Genomic DNA, 23,563 nt, shown 5'->3' with positions numbered 1-23,563 from the left:
ATCTAGTAGCAGCCTAAACTAAGGTTTTTCTTAGCTCATATCACTGTCATTTATTTTCAAAATAATTTGCCACATTTTTTAATCGCAACAGAAACCGAAATCAAACAACCGCTCTCCAACAAATGTTTTCTTCAAGCCAAGAATGTTAATGTTCTCACAAAAACGTGCGATGTAAATCCACTACTAGCGCAGTCTTGTAACGGGGCCGTTGAACTCAGTATAGCCGCTAGTTGGCCTCCAGTCATATTCTCCAAACCCAGCAACTCAAACACGTGGAATTTTACGCACATATTTTACAACTGTTCCACTCCAAAATTGAAATGCAATCCATTAAAACTGAACGACTCGACAGAAAGTACATCAGGAAAACCTCAAGGTAATAATAAACGACAAAAGATCATAACTTCTATTATTAAGAACAAGGTATTTTTTTGTTAAGGTTACACGTCGCTTCTGATAATCAGTATTTATATCTCACTTGCAGCGGTACTTTCAATATCTCTGTTTCTTAACATTTTGCTCTGCCAAAGTCGTCGCAAATATATTAGGAAGTGCAGGTTTGTACCAAGTGTCCATTTATAATGACACACCGTGAAAAACTTTCCGCACATTGTTATAGCGGACTCATTTACCAAATGAAAGCATAAATTAATCGTTATATATTTAGACACCACTCTTTAACAACAAAACAAAACCCTCCGTCCAGTGTCAAAAATGAGATCAAAGCCAACCCAAACAAACTGCCCTGCGTGGTAATGAAACCACCAGTTTGTGTTACTTCATCTGCGGAATCAAAAAACGGACAAGAAGACCAGTCACGAACAAGTGGCTTTATTGCACCACCACCGAGTATACGACTAGGTAAGCGGCAAAAACGATTCATCTTGGTTCGTGCAAAACAGTGGTTGCAAAACTGGGGGCCTTAGAATTAATAAAGGGGCGGTGGAAAATCAATGAGAAAATAAATTTGGGTGGTTAGAACATCCTATATATGGAAAATGTGATCATATATCTCTAAATCATCCAAAATAGGCAATTAAATAAAATCCTCTCATAATACCGACTACCTTTAACATAACATCTGAAGATGGTGTCAGTGTATCAGCCTAAACCGCCATCGTTTTTTTTTCTTTAAATCTTTTGAGGGGGCGTTTCAAAATCAACAAACTGTCATTAAAATGTAAGAAACACAGGTCTAAAATCTGACAGGATTGTGTATAAAACAAGTGCTTCGTGTGAAAGCAGAATTCCCGGGAAAGCAATTAGTAATTTGCTTATACCATCAGTCACCACTGGCTTTTACCGCATTTGTTTGAGCAGAGTACGCACGTGCAGACATCGGAGCAAGTTCTCGAGCAACTAGCGTGGATTACTTGACCCCAATACGTCAAAACATTCCGGAATACTTGGACTTCAACGAATCGCGTCAATAAATTTCAGGACTACAATACAGAAAACAAATTTGCAAATACTCTATTACGTTGCAAACCATACGTTGTTGTTGTCAACACATATACGCTGTATTTTGACATAAAACTCAATATTCAACATTCTGTACCATTAGGTGTGATTTGTTTTATGTTTTTTTGTGTCAGTTTATTACACAAGTTGAAATCTTCTGTCCTATATTGTTATGAAGGCTTAGCGCACTTACATGTACAGGAGATATGTTGTTGTTAACACAACTAATACCATAGCGTCACATGTAAAACAGCAAGGTGACTTAGTGTTATGTAAAGTAAGATGTGATTCATACAAAAACGTGGACCATATGTTGGGCTGTAAAGAAGTGTAACGCGGTTGTGAGATCAGTTACCTAAAGTAGCGAAAATTTAACTTATAAAGCGGATATAATTATATTTCATAATTTTAACAAAACCAACATGAAAATAACCCCTTAAAATTTTGACATATAATTGGTAATCGTCAAAATTTGGAACGACAAATTATTATGGTTGAAAAGGCAGCCTACATTATTGTTTACAATTGTTTATTTATTGCCTCAATCCATATCGCATTAAACCAAACAGCACATAGCAGCTGATAGTGTGTCGCAGTGTTTATATGATGAGCGCTCACAACGCGTTTCCGTCTGACGTAGACTGGGTCGTTAGATTCTCACTATCTTGTGATATCACCGACACCAGTTGAAATGGAGATACTCTCATCGCTAGCAGCCAGGTCCGCAAATAAGACCTTGTGAGTGTTGAAAGGGAGTATAGAAGATCAGTTATCTTGAGAAGATCATCTTGGCTTCTATATGCTTTTCCGCTTAGCATATTTTACAATATTGTTTTAAGTATATTGATTGCGTATAGTTTCTACATGTTCAATAAGTGATTCGATTAAAATTGCAGAAGAGCTGAGGGTTCGTATTTAGACGAGAAATTACTTCGATCAAGTGTTTATATTGCAGGTTACAGACAAGGCCTCCTGGACAAAGCTTAAACAAAAAGATTTAGTAATGTGATAGGTTTAGCAAAGTCGCGTTAATCTTGCATCCACAGTGCTACTACGATTTACCATGGTTTTTCTGCACATTCTGGTTTATGCTGGTAAGTAAAAAGAAAAACATGAATAAATAAACTCTAACTGGTCGCCAAAACTCTGCATAATAAATGAGTATAATTGATCGCTGGCATTCCCCCAGACAGGTATTACGCGCTTAAACTTGCGGAACACTTACTTTTCTCACGTTTCGGTGCAAACAGTGCACGTAAATGACCGGACGATAGACCCGAGAACAATACAGGTTTTCGATTTGCCCCTTTTTACAATCAGTCACAAAAATGTTAAAAAGCTCGAGTTGACTTCATCACATGAAATGTAAACTTAAAAGCGTATTTGCATTTACAAAATCTACGAAATCGGACAAATGTTTTGACATGTTTGCTTTTTAAAAACTTACGCTAAATTCAAGTTGACAAGCAATTTTGGTCATGTAAGTTGCACCATTTTTTAATGCAAAATAACGATATTTTGCACAACCTACTGCACGTACAGCTAACGTGTATATTACGACGTGGTGACATTCTTTACACAACGTCGCCGTAACTTGTTATTTAGAACTCCTGCAATATATACCACTAAAAACGTTGTACTTTTTCAGCTTGTGCTTGGATCTTTCTGGTACATGGTCTCACTACCAACAAAACAAGTGGGACGGCGTATTTTAATCCTATCAAAGACGATCAATGGACACTTATTTCTCCGAAAGGGCGCGATGTCATGTTGTTGCTGAACGTGGTTCATTTAAAAAACTACAGGCCAACAAAACAGGTCTTTTTGCCAGATGGTAAGAAGTTAAGAACTTGTTTTAAGCTAACATTGTACTTTTACTAGAATTTTAACATAATGGTCTAAAAACGTTAGACGCAAACCTGTTTTCAACATATTAAATTATCCCAAACATGTCAAAACATTGTTGGGGGAGGGAACTCAACTACAGACTTACGTAATATAGGTTCATTCATGACTACGCTCAATCAGACGGAAGTTTAAAGGTGCTTTAGACTTCGGCCTAACGGAAGCATTTTTACTTCACAGGTAGCGTGTTGGCACATAATGACATAGAGTATAATAAGCCATCAGATGCGTGGTGCGGCATTTACGTCCCAGCAAACTCAAAAGCATGTCAAGCAGGCAAAGTCATTCCCGACATTTGCAACAAGACGGTCAATGCAAGCGCCCGTTGGCCTCCTAATATCAGGATTCAAACACGCAGTTCTATGTTCATATTCTTTACGTACACGTTCTTTCCTTGCGCAACGAGCGAAGGGACAGACTTAACAAGTAAGTTTCTCTTATTCAGTGGTTTTGTCATAACGGTCCCTATGCAATTTTTTTTAACCACTCGCGGTCCATGCTAAATATAATTGTGACACTGAATGTGCTATAAAACCTAGAGTTAACATCAAAAAGTTTATTTATTCTTTAAAGAAGTTTTTTCACTTCAACATATACGATGGATTGTGTACAGTTTCGTCAGTTAATATCTTGCGTGGGAATAACACTAGGATATTTTTTTACGTTTTTACGATGGCTACACTAGCCAACAACCGATCTCTCGTCACCAGTTGCACTAACAAGATCATTTATTGGCTTTATTCTTTTACATTATCACAAATGCATTATTAATTATGAGTATATAGAGCACATAAATGCGTTAAAATTATACACTAAATGGTAATTAAATTACTCATGCAGTCATCAGTGAAGTTATGTTATTTTAACGAAATTTGGCAAATTAATCGGAAATCCGGTTCAATTAAAACAGCAACCATCTGTCAATGAGGCTTGTGTTGTTTATTTATCATGACCGGTTTTATCACATTTTTATTTCTAGAACCAACCCAGAATACAGATTGTGATCCAATGACTGGAACATTTGCGATATTAGGAGTTCTTCTGGCTATCAGTGTAATTCTGTCAGCAGCACTACTATTCAAATCAATGTAAGTGCTCAATGGTACAAAACGTAATATTTAAATCTTAAATCAAGAAACGGTCCGCCTTACTATCTTGTTGGGTAAACGCACGTTTTACGGTTAAACAGTTTTTTTTCTCTTGAATCTCACGTAAAATCTAAGTTGTTCCACCATATTAGTAATTTTAGTAACATCTCGGTTTTATAGCAACATGCCTCTGTTTGTTTACTAAGTGGTTATATGTTGTTTAAATTTTTCCAATGTTCTCACAGACGTGAAAAGCAGAGGCATTTGTCGCCAAAACAAAACAAGCCACCAAGCGGCGGACAAGCAACTCAACCTCAAACCGTTAGGGAGAACCAGAGAGCACCACAAATGTTTACACAACCAATCGATGACACTTACCAAATGCCAGTTTTCAAAGATCAGTCAAACAACGAAAACTCTTATCAGGGCCTTAACCATATGGACACAAACCTTGTTTACAACCAACTGGCGCATTAAATATTCGTGTGAAGTCTCGAATCTCAGGGATAGATTTATCATGAAAAGTTCACCTTGTGGGTATTTAGTTGATTTGACTGTAATTTTGTGTAATTTTTTTTCTGATCCTAGTTGTGCTATGTTGTTAATAAACCTCGTTGCAGAGAAAATAAAGTTGAATTTTAAATTATCGGCTTGTCAACAAAACAAAGTAGGTTACCACGGAAAACAAAAATAACTTATGGAAATTTCGGGAACTATCAAAGGAATACAAAGACGTTTCAAAAGATCGATATTATATTGATAACCATCAGAAGACATGCAAGATGAATACAAAACCCCAAATTATCAAAATAATCTTAACCATATCGACACGGCTAACCACAGACGTATGCACCATGTAATCGTCGCTAATGAAGCGTTTCAAAACAACCATGCTATGTTATCCAGATTTATTACAATATACGGTTGGGTTATATAAGCCAAACCTAAGCAATAATATTGTTTTTATCATTTTAGGTAAACACTCATTACTGCCGCTGTTAAATTATACCTATATAGTTTATGCACGATCAAGGAGGTCTTACGCTTTTTTATCCAATATGCGGATGATTGTACACCACAAACACATGCAGCGTGAAATTACAATTATCTACGCAAGTCAAAACATGACGTGGGAGAAAGAAAACACGCAGACTGATGAAGAGAGGGTTCGGGTGGAGCAATGATTGATGGCAAAGTGAGAGAAAAAAGAAAAAGGGAGATTAGAGACAGACACAGATTATGGGAGTAGTATTTGAGCCAAATCGTGTAAAATTATTATTTCTCCAGTGTCGCTGAGCAGAAGTGAATAGATGTGTCAGAATTGCATAAATTGAGCGTTCTTGCCCCCTGTGTTGATATATTATAAATATGCTGCCATTAGTGGAAGATTAAACGAAACAGACGAACATGAGTGTATCTTCATTCATGCTGGCAATTATTATCCTTGTCGGCAAGTACAATGTTTTGTTTCAAAATGGAATGTTATTTAAGTTGTACTTGTACTTTGGTAAAATATTTGCACTTTACCAAACAAATGATCATATACAAATAAGTTGTACATTGTTAGTAAGCGTGCAATCTCATTCACCAACGTTAAAAGGTACACCTTTTAACGTGAGTGGACAAGCAGGAAACCCATTGTTGAAAAATTTAATAAAAAGGCACGAAGTGTGTTTAGTGAGACTAATTAAAAGTTGCCGAAAATTTAGTTAATTTATTGCAAGTTAAAGCGAAAAGGTTCGGGATCAGTCAATATATACTACGTAACATATATATTACTTTAATCTAATGACATTATGTGTACAGGGCTGGGTTGGCATTCTTTGTGTGTTGAGGCGGATTGTGGACCTTCGACATTTACCATGCGTCATGGTCACTTCTATTACGAAATATGGAACAGCAGCGGTGAAGTCTGTGATTGGTTGTTCGTGCCACCTGACAACCGAACAGACGTTATGCTTCTCGTAACAGTTCCCCACATAGTGAGATACACTGATGATTACTGGAAGGATAGTGTAATAATGCCAGACGGTACGACTAAATAGGCGATTTTGGAATAATGTGATTTCAGTTTCATAAATGGTTTAAGTTTTCGACAACGTCTGCAGCGACTTTTTTATACCATGTCATGCTCGTATCAAATAGGGTTAGAACTTTTAATACAAGATGTTGTATGGCAACTTTGTGCTATATTAGTGCAAATATATCCGCAAAAAAATGCACATGTACAAAAATAGTGTCTAAACGAAACCGAAACTTCCAATCAGAAGCTCTTATACATTGCTGCAACACCACAAAACTTTATCACAGCATGGCAGAAAAATCACTATATCGCTTTTTTTTTTACTAACGACCTAATTCTCACAGGCTCGATCTTGCCGCACGACAATACATCACGCGAATACACACACTCGACCGCCGCATGGTGCGGTCTTTTTGTTACGCCCAATACGTCATCGGAAAAAGTCACTTGTCCAGCAGGTCGAAACGTCAAAAACGTATGTGCGAACCCGACAAAAGAGAGTCAGACTTGGCCACCACGGATTAGAAGCGACTCGCATTACTATTACGCTTTGTTCAGTTTCGCCTTCATTGACTGTCCGAGCATTGAGAGAACTGATGGAACACAAGCTAATATAAAAGGTGATTAAAACTTCTGCCCCTTTGTTAAAACTTTTTTTTCATATCTTTTGCGATATACATAGTTACTAAATCCAACAGCTTGCATTCTATTTTTGTTTTTATCTAATTTTCTAACAGAAGAAACAACAACTGCAAACCAAGCTGTGAGCACCACCGAACGGATAACTACTGCCTCCACCAAAACCAGTGGAGGTCAGAAAAGGGTTAAAAGTGAAATTTACCCGTATCAACGTAACACTTAATGTCTTGCACTTGCAGATAATGAAGCTATGGTCATTTTAAAGAAAGATTTCTTTAAAATCAAAGTGGTTGCGATTGTAATGGGTATACTAGCCGTCTTTCTTTTTATAACTATCGTTGCAGTTTTTCTGCACTTCAGGTCAGTATTCATGCTTATGTTAAGACTATGGCCAATTGCAAATGGTCATGTTGGTTGCGAAGTTGAATTTTACGTTGGTTTGTTTGTAGACGAAACAGCAGTTCCTCATTTGATTCACCAGTCGCATTTCGAAATGAAAACTTTAAGGAGGAAACTTCGATGCAGAACATGAACCATTATCACAACATTGATTCTGCTAACAAAGTTTAAACCAGTGGTTCCTAACTTTTCTTGACGAATTCCTCTCTCAACAATTCAATACATATTCATTCCTCCCTAATATACTGCATAGTGCTAAACCATACCAAGATTTAAAACTTGGTCGTTTATTAACTTCACAGGTCATATTCCCGGAGCACGAGTGACATTTTACAAACCAAATGTAAAAATTAAAGTAGATTCCTCTCCTCAAGTTTTAAAATTCCACCCTTCGGAGGAATTCCTCCCCAGTGGGGAACCACTTGTTTGAAGTTTGTTCGTTTCGCTTTTTTTCTTGAATTTTATTTCACGCGGTTTGTCGTTTAATACAAATACGTTACATTTCGATTTACAATCATCACAAACTTTTATTGAGAGGAGCCAACTTAAACAAAGAAACATATAAGTTAGTAAAATCAACTTTTATCAGTGAAGGTGCAATTAGAGTTCTTTTCTCGACTAATCTTAGAGATTCAATCATCGGTGTTTTCTACAATATGCCCCTCGCTGTAGGTTCAAAAATGACTCAATAAACGGAATATTAGCAGACAACATCAATCAAAACAATTGCATCATTTCCTAACCAATGCGGCGTAAGTACCTGAAAACCGGGAAAACCCGCGTTAAAACATCAACTAAAAATCAACCGATAATTAATTGATGAATCACCTCAAAGTACGTGTTTTGCAAGTAGTAAGTGACGAAGGAGGGCTGGAGTGTTTTTGTATGTCAGAAGGGTTGGCAACAATATGAAGCAAATTCCGATTATTCTGTTTTCTTTTGCTATTGCATCAGGTAAATTCATTGCGTAAAACTCAAATCATTTCATAATTGTCAGTTTTATTTGCACTTTACAATTATTAATGGATATTTTTGCAAGCTGTGTTAGACCAAGTTTCACTTACAGGTCTTATGTTTGCGGCTTTGGCTCAGAGATGCGACCTCAAACCAGAAGAAGTCAAAGTCAATGCTAGTGGCGGGTTTATAAGAACCCCTGGTTATGTGTATCGGGTTTATCCTCCAAACCAGAGATGTTACTGGACTTTACATGCAGCGCCTAATCAAGTTCTTGTTCTGAAGGTCGAAGTGCTAGTTACAGGGTCACAGTCATTTCGGTGCAACGAAGATTACATTACGTTACCAAATGGTTTGTTGCAAATTGGGGATTATTTAAAGGGCTTTTAGAAAGAAGTTGTGCGACCACCAACATCCAAATTAACAAAATATTACTTGTAAAGAAGAAACTTGTTACCATTATTGAAACAACTGGCAAAACTACAAAGTAGCAGCATAGAGTAATATTTATGATGAAATTAAATTTGCAACTTATAACAAGAATTGACAAAATACACCAAACGTGAGTCCTGTAATAAATGCTCTTGTTTAGGAATACGACTATGTGGGAACAGCGCTCCAAAAAACTGCTATGCATTCGCACCCGAGGGAATGATGGAAGGAGGGTGCGACTACATGCTTCCTAACAGTTGCGGGTGTGGTATGAATGTGTACGGAATTGATAAATGGCCGCCGGTTATTGGATTCTATTCCAACAACAGAGTCAACAACAGAGGCGCTAGCATCAACTTCACCTTCATCAATTGTCCAGCAGGTAACAATTTGAACGTCATTAACGCACTGCAAATTATTTACCATATATGGTAATATAGTACATGGATTACTGTCGTCAGTTTTAAAATAGAGGCTGTATATATATATATTTAAATACCTATAATATTTTCCAGATGTCATGTACACAAACGTATCCACCACAAGCCCACAAGGTAAGGTACCATTTAAAATCTTAATTAACCAAAATTGAACACTGTACAACTGCGAAAATGTTATTAAATGCCGCACACTTTGCACGTATCTGTCGTTTGAAACAAAATGTGAAGCAGATTTAAAACAAAGAAACAAGCAAGCTTGGAAGGCGTTCAGAACTGCAGCGGTGTTTTGCGGCCTTCTTGCTGCGACAACCATCATCTTGGCAATAATGTTAATTATGGAAAAGAGGTATAAACAAATTGCTAAAAAAATAACAAGCTTATTGTATTACGCAATTTAACAAACTTATCAAGTCCTTGATGTTTATTTAAAAAAAAAACGATTTGTGCAGGAAAAAACGCACTGCTGCAGATTGCAAGCTGATTCCAACAGATTCTGTATCTCAACCTGCATCAAGACGTGCACCTTCTGCGCGTCCGCCACAGGCGCCACCGAGCACATCAAGTGACGAGATTTCCACACGCACCGTCAGTTCCAGCATAACATACGACTATGTTCAAGCTATGGGCACCAACAACCTTTACGAGAATCCAATATCGCAAAAGCCGGTATACGTGGATATACATTAGACAGCAGGGGTTCCCAACCTTTTTACGATCCCGTACCACTTGGACGCTCTGCACTACCACGCGTACCACCATAGAGCACTAATGTGCTCTTTGGTACCACTTCTTACAGAACAACTAATTTGTTCGAATCAGATTTTATTCAACACTAGCTTAAGCTACAAAACAGTAGATGATATCTATCAAGAGCAATCATTTGACATAATTAACGCCCACTGTGCCACAGCGTTGTTCGGCTTTTCATAGCAACTATGCTTTTTGTTGAGAATTGACATGACCTGTATTTTGAAGAACGTAATGATACGAAACAACAGAAATAGTTACGTAACAATGACAATAGGCCTGGGGAGTGTTTTTTTGTAAACAAAGCCAGACAAACAAAATATAAAGTGGCAAATCGAGGTTTTTGTAAACAAAACAGAAGCTACTCGCGTACCACCTGAAAACCCTTCGCGTACCACTAGTGGTACGCGTACCACAGGTTGGGAACCCCTGCATTAGAGTGTATGTGTTTTGGCACACGCTGTCTGCTTTTTGCACACGTACGTTTCCAAAGTGTTTTTTGTGAATAATTTGTGTATCCTATTTGATTTTAATTGTTTGCATCATTTCGTCACTTTTTAACATTCCGACAATACATACCAGATCTGTATCTGTTTACGGTTATATTATAAGTTGGTCAGTCAAAGTTAGTCTATGATCAAAAACCAGAAAAGTGGTGAATATTGCCTTGTGATACTGCAATCTTGCAACAAAATGCGAGAAATAGATTATACTTATTCACTACCGCAGTGTAAGAAAGCATCGATAAAAGTGTGGAGCACACGGTAACCGGAAGTGACGCAGATACAGACTTCACCTATTTCACAAAGCACGACGAAAAACACTTTTTTTGCAAATTACGTATTCCATAAGCAATTTTTGAAAAAAGAGACATCTGCAACGAAGTATTTGCAACAAACAGATTTCGTCCTGTTGAACCAATGCGCTTCGTTACGTCGATATTAGTTTTTTCCAAAATCTTGTAACTTTTGTTAGCCTACTCCAATGATCTAAATAAATTAACATGGGATATCCGGAAATTATTAATTGTGCGCGAGAATGGTGGGCACAAAAACTGTGCGCAAGAAACATGCGAATACCTCTACACAACTCAAAATGAAGCGTTTTACATTTTTGTCCATGTTTTCAGTTAAGTCACTGCCTCTGTTTTGACAAAAAAAGTTTATAGGCATTTTGATGTGTAAAACACCTAACCACCGTTAACGAACCTTTGGACAAGTGTCATCAATCCCGTCAACTTCCTGGTCCACAAAACAAAAGCCAGTGCACTTAGTAGAACCAACAAAAAGCACGTCATTACGGAAGCAGCCCAAACGTCACCTGCTGCAAAACTGATTGTTTTGAACAGCCCTGGAATTATTAATCTTATAGCGCATGGCTATTATAGTACGTTGCGGTCAACGTGACAAAACATCTAAGTTATATTTGACGACATCGAGACGTGACGCCTCGGCTAGTTACGTAGCTCAGGCTGGATATAACGGACTGGTTTGAACCCAAACAAGTTAAATTTGTTGGTTATATAAGCGCGATAGACAGTGCTGGTAAAGATAAGTGAGTACAAACGTGTTGTCATAGAAAGATAGAGGAAAGTTCAGATTATGCAGAATTTTGACTTTTCATTGTTTGTTATCTTTACTATCGGTAAGTTATTGTTTAAAATTATTTCGTTTTGAAACCCTCTTTGGTAAAAAGTAAACTTGTGAATTCAACCAGCACCTACTTATTCATAATTATTTTAATTAAAACAAACTAATGTTTTAATATATGAAATAGGATTTACACGCATTACCACATTTTCCTATTGTTTTTAGGTGTTGCGACTACGGTCAATGCCAACTGCAGATTAACCGAACAAGAGCTTGACCTGACGTCCAGCAGTGGTATAATTACGACGCCCAATTATAATAGAACTTATCCGTATAACCAACGATGTACCTGGAAATTTAATGCCGATCCATTAAACATACTCGTGTTACAGTTTAACGATCTGCAAACAGGCGACCAGTCTATTTGGTGTGGCAACGATTACATCAGACTGCCCAATGGTGAGTGGAAAACTTTCTGGAAACAACTTTTGTACTTCTTAGCAGACGCTTGACCTTCGGTAATAAAGGAACTATGTACACCCAAATTGTAAGTCGGGCCGGGTTTTTCGGACCATGTTCGGGTTCGGGCCGGGTTTGAGCCGGGTTCGGGCTTAGGTTTCTTCAAAAAAGCGGGCCTGATTCGGGCCTGACTTTACACTCTGTGTCAGTATTTTTTTCATATAAATTTATCTAGCTAAGTAGCAAGTTGCTGAACCTGCCTTGTTCATACAAGACCAAATGTCTGTGGTGTTTGTTGTCTTGGTCTTTCCTGAGGTTTCAATTTATAGGCTTGTCAAATAAACTTTTGGGCTTAAACAGGCTTTATAAAACGATTCGGGTTAGGGCCGGGTTTCGGGCTTGTACTTTCGGGTTCGGGCTCCACTTTTCGGCCCGTTTACAACTCTGATGTACACTAGTCAAAACGGTCAATGTAACTATCTGCACCAAAGAGACCTTAAAGGTTAAACTCTTTGCTACAATAATAGAAATAATAAATTCAGAAACAAATCATATTTTATGATGAAAAACGTTTGTTATCTTTTGTTTACACTGACTTACTTACAGGTTTGCGTATCTGTGGAAACAGCAAACCAAAAAACTGCTACGCCTTTGCCTCGGAAAACATGATGCTTAGCGGGTGTGTTTCGCAGCGCATGCCGCATTGCGGATGCAATACACAAATATTTTCACTTAGGGATTGGCCTCCTACCCTCCTTTTCCGGTCTGACAGGAGGCAAAACTACAGAGGCGCTGCAATTAATTATACCTTTATTAAATGTCCGAAAGGTAAATATGAATTTGCTATTTATTGGTACCCATATATGTAATGAACCAAAAAACAACGACGTCATTACTGTTTTATAAGTAGTAAAAAAGTGTCATGTATGAATCTTCGTTTAGTGTAAGTTAAACTGTAATGTATAAATAGGTTTGTCTGCATCGAGTATGTCTCTCGTTTTAGGTTTCCAACTCCAACCCTTGATTAAATTTGAAAAAAATTAGCCTATTGTGGGTGTGACAGGCTGCGCCCATTTTTAGCCATGGTGTTCCCTGCGTTTAGTACAAAACACATATATCGTGCCAATTTCGTGACGTCTGTCATAGTCTTGTTGTTAAAATTGGGCACAGTTCCATATTATATAACTGATACGCATAACACGATTAATAAATATACAAGCAGAAAAGGATATTTCCTTATTTTTTTCACACGATTTTAACCCAAAGTAAAGTAATACTTCTGCTTTACACATAGATACAGAGATGATTCCAAGCAGCACGATAGAACAGGAAGTCACAGAAACAGGTATTTTTGTTTCTCGATATCTGGGTAAAATTTAACTATATATGTCAGGGTACACAAAATAGCAAACTGTTATTGTATGATTAGATCGCGTTGAATTGACTGCATTCACGGCAACATCAATATTATCTGGAATTTTACTGGTGTTGGTATTTATTTTGATGATCATCATTATACAACTAAAAAGGTACGTAATAAGTTACACGTAATACAAACGTCAACATCCAACACAACAAAAAATGGCTTAAAGGAGTTTAGCAAAGTTTTGTAAACAGTTCCAGGTTTGTATCACCTTAACACTCCCAAACAATCACTTTACTTCGATACTACTTGTGTGTCTGAATATCTTTACGTGACAATTAACTTAAATTTTGTTTTGCATAAAACTTTATTAACAGTCGGAATCGTGCAATGCGTCGAAGATTGCCAACTACAAAATCATCAGCGACACCTAACGTCAGACAAGCGCCCAAAGAACATCCGCCAGCAACGCCCTTGGGCACTTCAGGAACAAACAACACATCGTACGTAAATTCCCCGACAAACACCGAAACAGGATCCATCCATTACGACTACATTGACCCAGTGTCAAGCGAAAAGAACCAATACGAAAAACCGATTTGTCATAAACCTGTGTACGTAGAGCTGCAGTGATAATACTGTATGTGTCATGTTACACAAACAACGCTCAGCCATAGCCCGAATTCAAAGTGGTTTTTGCTTTCACTGAATGAGGCATGCCGAAAAACTCAGAAGTTGAAACTGAGTTTTCAGATTCAAAAGTTTTTGTATTTCGTACGACGGTCGATTGAGGTTTTTTTACAACTGGTACTAAAGTACATGAGACCTAATAGGTCAAAAATTGTGCCATAAGTTTTGTTACCCCTACAAACACAATAAAAGTGTAGTTTAATTTTACATTCAAAAACAAATGCAAATAAATGGTAAAACATAAGGTACAGTGTTTAAGCGTGCCATAAAATATCCCAAAGCAAAGCGATTGACAGTAATATTACAAACTTTTTTTCTCGTTCATTATTTTTAAAGGATGAATTGTAAGTCACTCAGTTATAGCTGACAAAAACAATTTTACAAATCCTTCCTTTTTTGTAAAAAAAAATCGCGAAGCTTTTCCGGGATTGCGTCTTCAGCTGTTGTTGCACGAAATTTGTTTATCTCATAAGCACGCCTTTAGAAAGTCCATTACTTTTGAAGTTTATAACAGCAGCAAGTGCAGTTGATAAAAAAAAACATAACGCGAATTTGTTTACATATAAACGTATGAACAACCCAGATCACAGAGCGAATAGGACTTTAAAACAAAGAGAGTTAAGCAGTCAAAGAGCAGCGCTTATGATGCATTAATAACCAATGATGATGGTTCATTTTTACAGAATTGTGAAAATGTGTAACCAGCCACTTAAATATTGTTTTAGCATTATTTTGAGGAATGCATAGTTGAGGTGATCAGGTCAGACTTGGGTAATTCTAATACATTGTGTCATATCCCGACTTCCTGAGCGACCCGCAACAGAATAGCGTACGCATGCCCTACGTCACAAAGAAACAACTTAAGAACCCATGGTCACGTTCTGGTGGCCAATCTATATTAGTAGACACGGGTGAAAAGGGAGGATAAGTACTTCGCACTTTTACGAATGTTTAATTTTTACGTATATTTGTTTTACTTGAATCTTGCTTTTCAAGTTTATCGGTTATACGTTAATAATTTAGTCACCAATTTAAGTTTATACTTATCTTACCCTAAATTGTTTTGAAAATGTATAATTTTACTATAATGTGTTACTACGTTTGTTGTGTCATGGTGCAGGTGAACATAATACAATATCATACAATTTTTGACAGGTTATGCTACAGAATTTGTTACAATCATGAATTTCTGTTACATTAAATCACTCAAGTTTTATCTTCTTATCGCAGAAGGTAAGTAATCAAGCAAATGAGGTAAACTCTGCAGTGTAATTAACATACTAACTATTTCTATGTGTAGTGGTTCTATTTCAAAGAACAACTCAAGCCCAACTTCAATGCGGCGACTTTAACCTTGACCAAGAGTATAGCTACACCAATGCTCAATATAACTTAACTAGAATACAAGATATCCCATTTCCGTCCGTTAAGTTAGTGTTCATCGGCAAAATTGAACTGCTAAATGAGAACACAAAAATTCAGTTCCCATCAGGTTGGTTTTCTGGCTTTATTTTGTCAGTTTCCTGAAGTTTGATTATTATATTTGAGTATACAACTTATCCGTAACAGTTGTATTTTTGTAATATTACTTTAAAAGGTGCTGGTAGTTGAGTCATTGATTAAGGATTATTATTTTCAAATCGAAGTTACGTAGTAACAATATAAACAAAGAATGTTTTTACGTTAAACATAATAATGTTGAATTTTAAATTTAAAAACTACAGTATAAAGAATATACATTTGTTTGAAAGAATGACATACATGGGGCCTATGAGCATAAACAACACCGAGTGCTTTGTCCTTCAATCCACAAACAGTATTTGCCACTTGCCGGGGATGAACGTGAAAAACTTTAGTGGAAATTATCCTTGGTTCACACTAGCAATTTACTCCAACGCTCCGGCTGGTGTCGTGTTAAAAATGAACTACACTTTGACCGACTGTCCTGGTAAGCGTTTTTTTATTTGTTTTTTTTTTCACAAAATGCACGAGTTTCCATTGTGACAGATTTATATTATAGTCACTAAGTCGAAAGTTTATCATGCCAAAACTTGCTCGCAAACAGCAATCAAACCCCCAACTTCTTAAAAAGCGCTTCTTTACTTCCTCCTTATTCAACAAAATAGTTCATATTGCACTAACCACATTACTCAATACGCACACAACGGTCATGAGAACAAAGTGATGTTTGTGTGTTTCAGTGCTGGCTCCCAATCCAGAAGCAACTTCATTACGAACGGAAGCAATAATTGGAATCGTTGCGGGAGGATTAGTGGCGATTGCAGCCATCGTAATATTAGTGTGTTGCATGATAAGGTAAGTCACCTAATTTTAAAACGTAATTTCGAGGCTGCAGCATTGATTGCTAATATGTAATAAATATACTTTTGGAAGTCGGAGCTAATAATATTTTATCTAGTACAACTTTTGTTCATGTTATTCTGTTTTAGGGGCAACGACAAGCCAGCACGAACAAAACGACGTAGGTACAAAAAAGCAAATTAATTTCGTCCTATGATCAAACTATGTTGGCAATAAATTGTGCATCCAAAAATCACTGTGTTTGGCTAAAAAACAACGAAGTTTTAACTGACAACGCAACTAACAACACTAAACCATTTTAGTTTAAATATAACTATAACTATAAAAGTAATATCCAACCCAGGTAAATTATTTTGTGGCTAACAATAACAAGTTCAAAAACGTTGTTACATTGTCAGGAACCGAACAACCCGCCACGCAAAAGAACAATGTTACGCAGCAAACATTGCCTAAAGTCGGCGATTACGAAATTCCAATACCCCTAAAAAACTATGGATACATGGACTTGGAGTGATCAAGTATTATAAAGCTGTTTTTTTTTAGGTACATCGTACCACTTGTAGTTTTTGTTCATGTACTGCATTTTTCGATTTAAATGCGTTTCGGTGTATTTATGTTTTGGTTCGTGCTGTGAAAAAAATTGTATTACAATACACGTTTTACAAAACTAATAAAGGACTTTATCTTTAAATCCTTACACGACCACAAAGCATTTTAAGCAAGGTATGCAAAGTTAGCAGTAACCCAACAGTATCATGTTAGCAGCGTGTATTGGTATTGCAGACACAAGACAGCAGTAATGAGTTAGATCACGAAGAATGTGATCGTGAGATTAACTTTTGTTCAGAAGCTTCTTGCATTAATAACAATGAGGAAAATTGAAAAAGGGTTGCCCTACTTGACATACAAAACATTCATGTTATTTACAACAATCCGTGCTGACTTGACACCATTTTTAGCAGTGGAATCTACGATGTTTGCAACAAAACAAATTTGTTTCTGTAAAACAGAGCTATGTTCCTACGACATTAGAAGAATAAACATGTTTACCAACCCCTTTCCATGAAGCGGTTTGGCAAACTTATGTCCAAAATTTCAATGAATTGTTCGGAAGTTGACCCTACACAGAACTGTCTGCAGTTACACACTGTTTCCGCATAAATGTTCCAGCAGTCAGCTATCAGTAGGTTAAATAGCAGTTGTAACGAAAAATACGGTGAGGTTAAACAGATTAAATATGAATCGTTTGTAGAAACATCTCTAATCGGAAATAATTTTGACAATGTGATGAAACTACAAAACTTGTCTTCCTTAACTTTATAATTGTCAAATACTTGTTTTTAGCGGCGTTTCAGCAGTGAGCAACAAGGTGAAAGTATAAAAGCAAAAACAAAGACCACTAAAGCAATGACGGTTGTTGACAAAACGTGGAAACTTTTCGTTCGAGAAAACAAAGCTCACCTGAAAGTATTAGTGATTATGGTAGTTCTTACAAGTAAGCGTTTCTATGACTGAAAATCGGGATGTTTTCACGCAAATTTGTTTTGTTTGTTCAGGTGTAACAAACAGTCAGAATTGCAATGTGAGTGCGAAGGTAGAAAACAACATACATGGACGAATTACTTCACCTGGTTTTAACGCACTTGAAAACAAGACATACCCTGCCAATCAATCGTGTACATGGAAATTTCCGATGAACCCTGATAAGGAAGTTTTGATGATTGTAATAACCCATTTCGAAGTTGTAAAAGATGAGAAAAATCAGTTTTGCAATGGAAGTTTGAATTTTTGTAAATGCGAAGATTACTTTACTATACTAGGAGGTACGTTTCCCACATTATTAAAAGATACTTGTGCACCTTTTGTGAGACGCTATGTTTCTAGACGACAAAGAAAACCGACTGTACATGTGTGGGAAAACAAAAAACAAAATATGCTTTGTATTGGGATCACCAAACACCCCACATAATCAAACCAAACGAAAAAATAAATATAAGTGCAGTACGGTATCGCTGTTAAAAACCAATTTATCTACATATGACATCAAGTTTTTGTCGAGTGCTACAAACAACCAACCAGGATTTGAACTGAATTATTTCAAATTAAAGTCAGGTAAGCATTCCGCAGTGTAATTCTTATATGCTTTTTTTTATTTTTTTATTCTCGTGTTTTTTTAGGTGGCCAAGCCTATTAAATCAATTAAATACTGGCACAAATTTTAGTATTAGTGTATTTATTATTTAGGAAAGGGTTGTAAATATTTACCCTAATCTTTTGACAGTTGCCTTTCCATCCTACTCTCAAAAGTACAGGCGATATTTAAAATTCAATTGTCAAAAGTTTAAATCAAGTTTACAGTCGGTTGATCATTTCTGTAAAGTCATACATTTTGCATACCTATTTTTTAATACTCACACCCAGGTTACCCAAAAGGTTTTTTGTTTAATAGCATTAAACAACCGCTTTGGCGTTGGTTTAATTTATAACGCAGGCCTATTTGTTGCCGTAAATACGGGACTAAGATGATACGACCAGTAACACATCCTTTCGCTAATGCAGCATCAAAGTACACCTATAATTCGACCAAAAGTGACAGCCAGACTGAAACGACACCTATGTCCGCAACTTCTAGCAAACATGCGAGAAAAATCACCGTAATCATCACAGCTGCAGTAGGAATAACTGCGCTTGTCGTGATAATTATCATGTTATTAAGGTACTTTAATCATTTGTTGTCTTTTACTTCTTGCCACTATGTCGTACACTATGTTACACGTTTTCAAATTTGTGCAGATGTAAGCACACAAGAAAAAAGAGACAAACAGGTCAAATTCCAAGCAACAAGAAAGTAGAAACACAACAAGAAACCTCGACGTTTTCTAGGCCCGTCACTGTGTCAACTGATACTGAGCAAGGTGACAGTTCGGAATACGCTGAAATACATAAACCGAAAAGAGATGAAACGCTTGTGTATTCCGAAATCGGTGAGACTGAAGAAAATTCGCCCCCATCTGCAAGCGAAAGAATACAAGTTGACAACATTCTATACATGGAAAAGAAGTAAAGAAACACATGAAGTGTGTTTTGACATGGCTTGTCCCTGTAACATCTTTAAATTCTTCATCTCATAAACATTGTTTTAAGTCATAAACTTGCGTATTTCGCCTCAACCACAAACATTTATTATTTGGCAAAGGTACATAAAAATATTAAAATGTAAAAAAATATAATTTTTGTTGTGCGGTTTTTTTTTCGCTTACCCAATACATACCAAGGTTGTCACAATTAGTTGCGTTTTAGACGATTATCAAAAAAACGTTGCGACACAATAGCTGATTTAAGCGACCCAGAAGCTTGATACAGTGTTTAACTTTTAAGGTATCTACGGAAGAAACATCAAGAAACACTACGCAACAGCTATAATGATAGAATGCTTTATTTGACTAGACCGCATTAGAGTTTCCGTGTGGCGCTTCGAAAGTAGCATATTTTCAGGATATGTGTATAACCAACTACAGCCTCAACCTTACCCTGTATGCTGGAGATGGATACAACTTTTAAATACAAAAAAATATGCAAGATGTTAAAAACAAACATTGTAAAATACTAGGGTAAGTATAAATACAAAACAAAGTAATCGCCATGGTTTAAACTCATGGCAATAGCGATACTTTGTGTTCACCAAACCTTAAATGAAAATGGTAAAGTGACCAACCCACCAAAGCCATAGAACAGGGGTGGGCAAACTACGGCCCGCGGGCCGCATGCGGCCCGCCAAAGGAGTTTATGCGGCCCGCCAAATGTTTCCCAGTAACGCTGAATAGTACTATGAGCACAGGCGCAGAGTTACCGGGGGTGCGACTTGCCGATAAATACCGGGGGTGCGACTTGCCGATACCAATGCCATATGCAGTATCTGTACCCGTTCGATACTTTGGAACTGAACACAGATACTTTTCACGTGCTTTAGCTTGTTGTTTCTGCCACGTTATTATGCAAATCGTCACTTGACACAATTTCTTCGTTCGATAAAAGTAAAAGCGATTCACGTTTTCAAAAACAGCCTACTTTGCACTGTTGACGCCCAAACTTTGGTCACTTTGGATCATGTTTAGGTCGTTGCAGTACTTTTTGTTTAATGTTGGCACTCGGATTTTATTAACAAAAAACGTGGTTCAGCCTTTGTTGCAACAAACGCTTGTTTTTTTTTGAAACAATTACAATTGTAGCGTTTCAACCAATGTTTGTACAGTCATGAACAAACGTATTTGCATAAAGCTGAAAATATACTATGTAATAATTTTGCGCAGGGGTGCACAACCTGCGGCCGCAATCTATTTTGCTAAATATTTTGATTTTTAAACTGCTAAAACAGATTTCGTGTGACTGGAAAAAAAGATTAGCAGTCTAGTAACCATATGTGCCAGGCTTTTTATCCGCTTATTACGTGCAAACAATGCGAAAAAACAGGCACTGCAATCGTCACAATACAGTTTATGACGTCATAAACAGTTAGCTCCGTTGAGCTAAATTTATGCACTAGTCAGAAATTGTTAATCAGAGCATTTTAGGCGACTTTAAATGGTATATATATGATACAAACCTTATTCTTTGCATCAGTTGTTTTAAAACAAAACAACAAGCAAGCAATTGGTCGTCGGTGAAATACTATGCGGCCCGGTAAGATTATAAACTTTTGAATGCGGCCCTTGCACTGAAAAGTTTGCCCATCCCTGGTTTATATAGTTCTCGTATTATGCTGTGCTGGTTGCATTGGACTTAGTCAAGGTAAGTCATAAAATTACTTCATGTAGAAGCAGTAAACACTTTGTCATTTACCAGTTCCCAGAATATTTAAGACGGCACACATTGTCCAATTTTATGGTTTAGGTTCAACTCTACCTTGTGATGTGAGTTCAGGTTTGATTTCTAACATGTCAGGAAAGATCTCTTCACCCGTAACTATATCCCAGGCACAATCATGTTACTGGCAGTTTCCAGTTATCAACCATGACGTTCTGTTTATTACTGTCAACTGCATAAAACTAGCCAGAATGAATGGACCAAGTTTTTGTAATGGAACGTTGGCAACTTGCCAATGCGTTGACCATCTCACCCTACTTAGCGGTAGGTAATAAGTGATTGCTATAAACCTATACACATACACTAAAAATCATTTTTGATAAGAAGATGACGGGCCGGGTTTGGGCCGGGTTCGGGCTTAGGTTTCTTCAAAAAAGCGGGCCTGACTTTACACTCTGTGTCAGTATTTTTTTTCATATAAATTTATCTAGCTAAGTAGCAAGTTGCTGAACCTGCCTTGTTCATACAGGACCAAATGTCTGTGGTGTTTGTTGTCTTAGTCTTTCCTGAGGTTTCAATTTATAGGCTTGTCAAATAAACTTTTGGGCTTAAACAGGCTTTATAAAACGATTCGGGTTAGGGCCGGTTTCGGGCTTGTACTTTCGGGTTCGGGCTCCACTTTTCGGCCCGTTTACAACTCTGATATACACTAATCAAAACGGTCAATGTAACTATCTGCACCAAAGAGACCTTAAAGGTCAAACATTTTGATACAATAATAGAAATAATAAATTCAGAAACAAATCATATTTTATGATGAAAAACGTTTGTTATTTTTTGTTTACACTGACTTACTTACAGGTTTGCGTATCTGTGGAAACAGCAAACCAAAAAACTGCTACGCCTTTGCCTCGGAAAACATGATGCTTAGCGGGTGTGTTTCGCAGCGCATGCCGAATTGCGCTTTTCCGGTCTGACAGGAGGCAAAACTACAGAGGCGCTGCAATTAATTATACCTTTATTAAATGTCCGAAAGGTAAATATGAATTTACTATTTATTGGTACCCATATACGTAATGAACCAAAAAACAATGACGTCATTATTGTTTTATAAGTAGTAAAAAGTGTCATGTATGAATCTGCGTTTAATGCAAGTTAAACTGTAATATATAAATAGGTTTGTCTGCATCGAGTATGTCTCTCGTTTTAGGTTTCCAACTCCAACCCTTGATTAAATTTGAAAAAAATTAGCCTATTGTGGGTGTGACAGGCTGCGCCCATGTTTAGCGATGGTGTTCCCTGCGTTTAGTACAAAACACATATATCATGCCAATTTCGTGACGTCTGTCATAGTCTTGTTGTCAAAATTGGGCACAGTTCCATATTATATAACTCAGTGGTTCCCAACCTTTTTTTGATGCGACCCAAATCCTTCCCAAAATTTTGTTTTGTGGATTCTCGCGACCCATGGATACGCATTCTTATTATTTCGGTTGAAATTTTGCCTATATATCAGGTATGCTTTTCGAAAATTATTACGCCAGTTTGGAAAATTTAAAAATCAAACAAACACTATTCGTTTTTTCGACAAAACATTTCCATTAAGCGCGAACCTTTGAGTCGGCTCAAAGCATCATCAGCCAATATGACGTCACAAACAGAATTAACCATTATTACGCCAAGTTGTCTTGACATTATTTTGGAGCAACAATTTAAAACAGTTTGTTACATCATAGAAAAAATAATATTACAATTATGCGCAAACAATGCCCTTTTTTGTTGAAACAATAGGGCATTACTCGGTAGAGGAGAATCATACATTCAACATCAAATTACACTACATTTACCAAATTGAATGATACAAATACGCAGTTTGGGAAGCACTATTAAGCCTGTATAGGAAATGTGAAACCGAAACAAGTTCCTGTGGCTAATTAGATGCCCAACCTTGCTCTCGAGATCACAAAAAGCACAAACAATCGCCAGTCAACACAATAAATTCAAACACTTCATCTGCTTGTAAGATAAAGTTAGCTGAGTTTCACAGTTCTTGTAAGCTTACATATTCATACAATCAGTAATGTTGAACTCGCCCCAGTTGAAGAATCCTGATTTAAAGCCTTGGGGAAAAACGCCACGAAACGAAGTCAAAGAGTAAATCTCTTATTGTCACAAAAACAGGCGACCAAACAGAATCTTCAGGCGACCCAACTTTGGGTCGCGACCCATAGGTTGGGAACCACTGATAT

At 37.0% G+C, this 23,563-nt stretch overlaps 4 protein-coding genes across 4 annotated transcripts in view; 3 read left to right on the top strand and 1 right to left on the bottom strand.

Moving 5' to 3' along the window:
* The window catches only part of LOC145234657 (nesprin-1-like), a 226,022-nt gene that overhangs the window by 110,782 nt on the left and 91,677 nt on the right, over positions 1–23,563 (bottom strand). The window lies entirely within an intron of this gene.
* On the top strand, positions 2,410–5,069 carry LOC145204393 (uncharacterized). The gene is made up of 5 exons (XM_080076913.1): positions 2,410–2,555; positions 3,110–3,295; positions 3,547–3,792; positions 4,346–4,454; positions 4,700–5,069. Exons 1-5 carry the CDS (start codon positions 2,525–2,527, stop codon positions 4,929–4,931), a joined length of 804 nt encoding a protein of 267 aa, XP_079933039.1. The 5' UTR covers positions 2,410–2,524; the 3' UTR covers positions 4,932–5,069.
* LOC145208990 (uncharacterized) lies at positions 5,713–8,022 on the top strand. Its single transcript, XM_080079243.1, has 6 exons — positions 5,713–5,904; positions 6,261–6,485; positions 6,822–7,097; positions 7,215–7,289; positions 7,356–7,476; positions 7,566–8,022. The coding sequence occupies exons 1-6, from the start codon at positions 5,862–5,864 to the stop codon at positions 7,684–7,686; spliced, it is 861 nt and encodes a 286-aa protein (XP_079935369.1). The 5' UTR covers positions 5,713–5,861; the 3' UTR covers positions 7,687–8,022.
* LOC145208989 (uncharacterized) lies at positions 8,072–10,660 on the top strand. The gene is made up of 6 exons (XM_080079242.1): positions 8,072–8,469; positions 8,582–8,821; positions 9,062–9,283; positions 9,417–9,455; positions 9,573–9,687; positions 9,791–10,660. Exons 1-6 carry the CDS (start codon positions 8,424–8,426, stop codon positions 10,026–10,028), a joined length of 900 nt encoding a protein of 299 aa, XP_079935368.1. The 5' UTR covers positions 8,072–8,423; the 3' UTR covers positions 10,029–10,660.

This window comes from Phallusia mammillata, chromosome 1, assembly GCF_965637545.1.
Source record: "Phallusia mammillata chromosome 1, kaPhaMamm4.hap1.1, whole genome shotgun sequence".
NCBI classification, from domain to species: domain Eukaryota; kingdom Metazoa; phylum Chordata; class Ascidiacea; order Phlebobranchia; family Ascidiidae; genus Phallusia; species Phallusia mammillata.
Note: the sequence above shows the minus strand (reverse complement) of the source record. Positions and strands in the feature narration are given on the sequence as shown.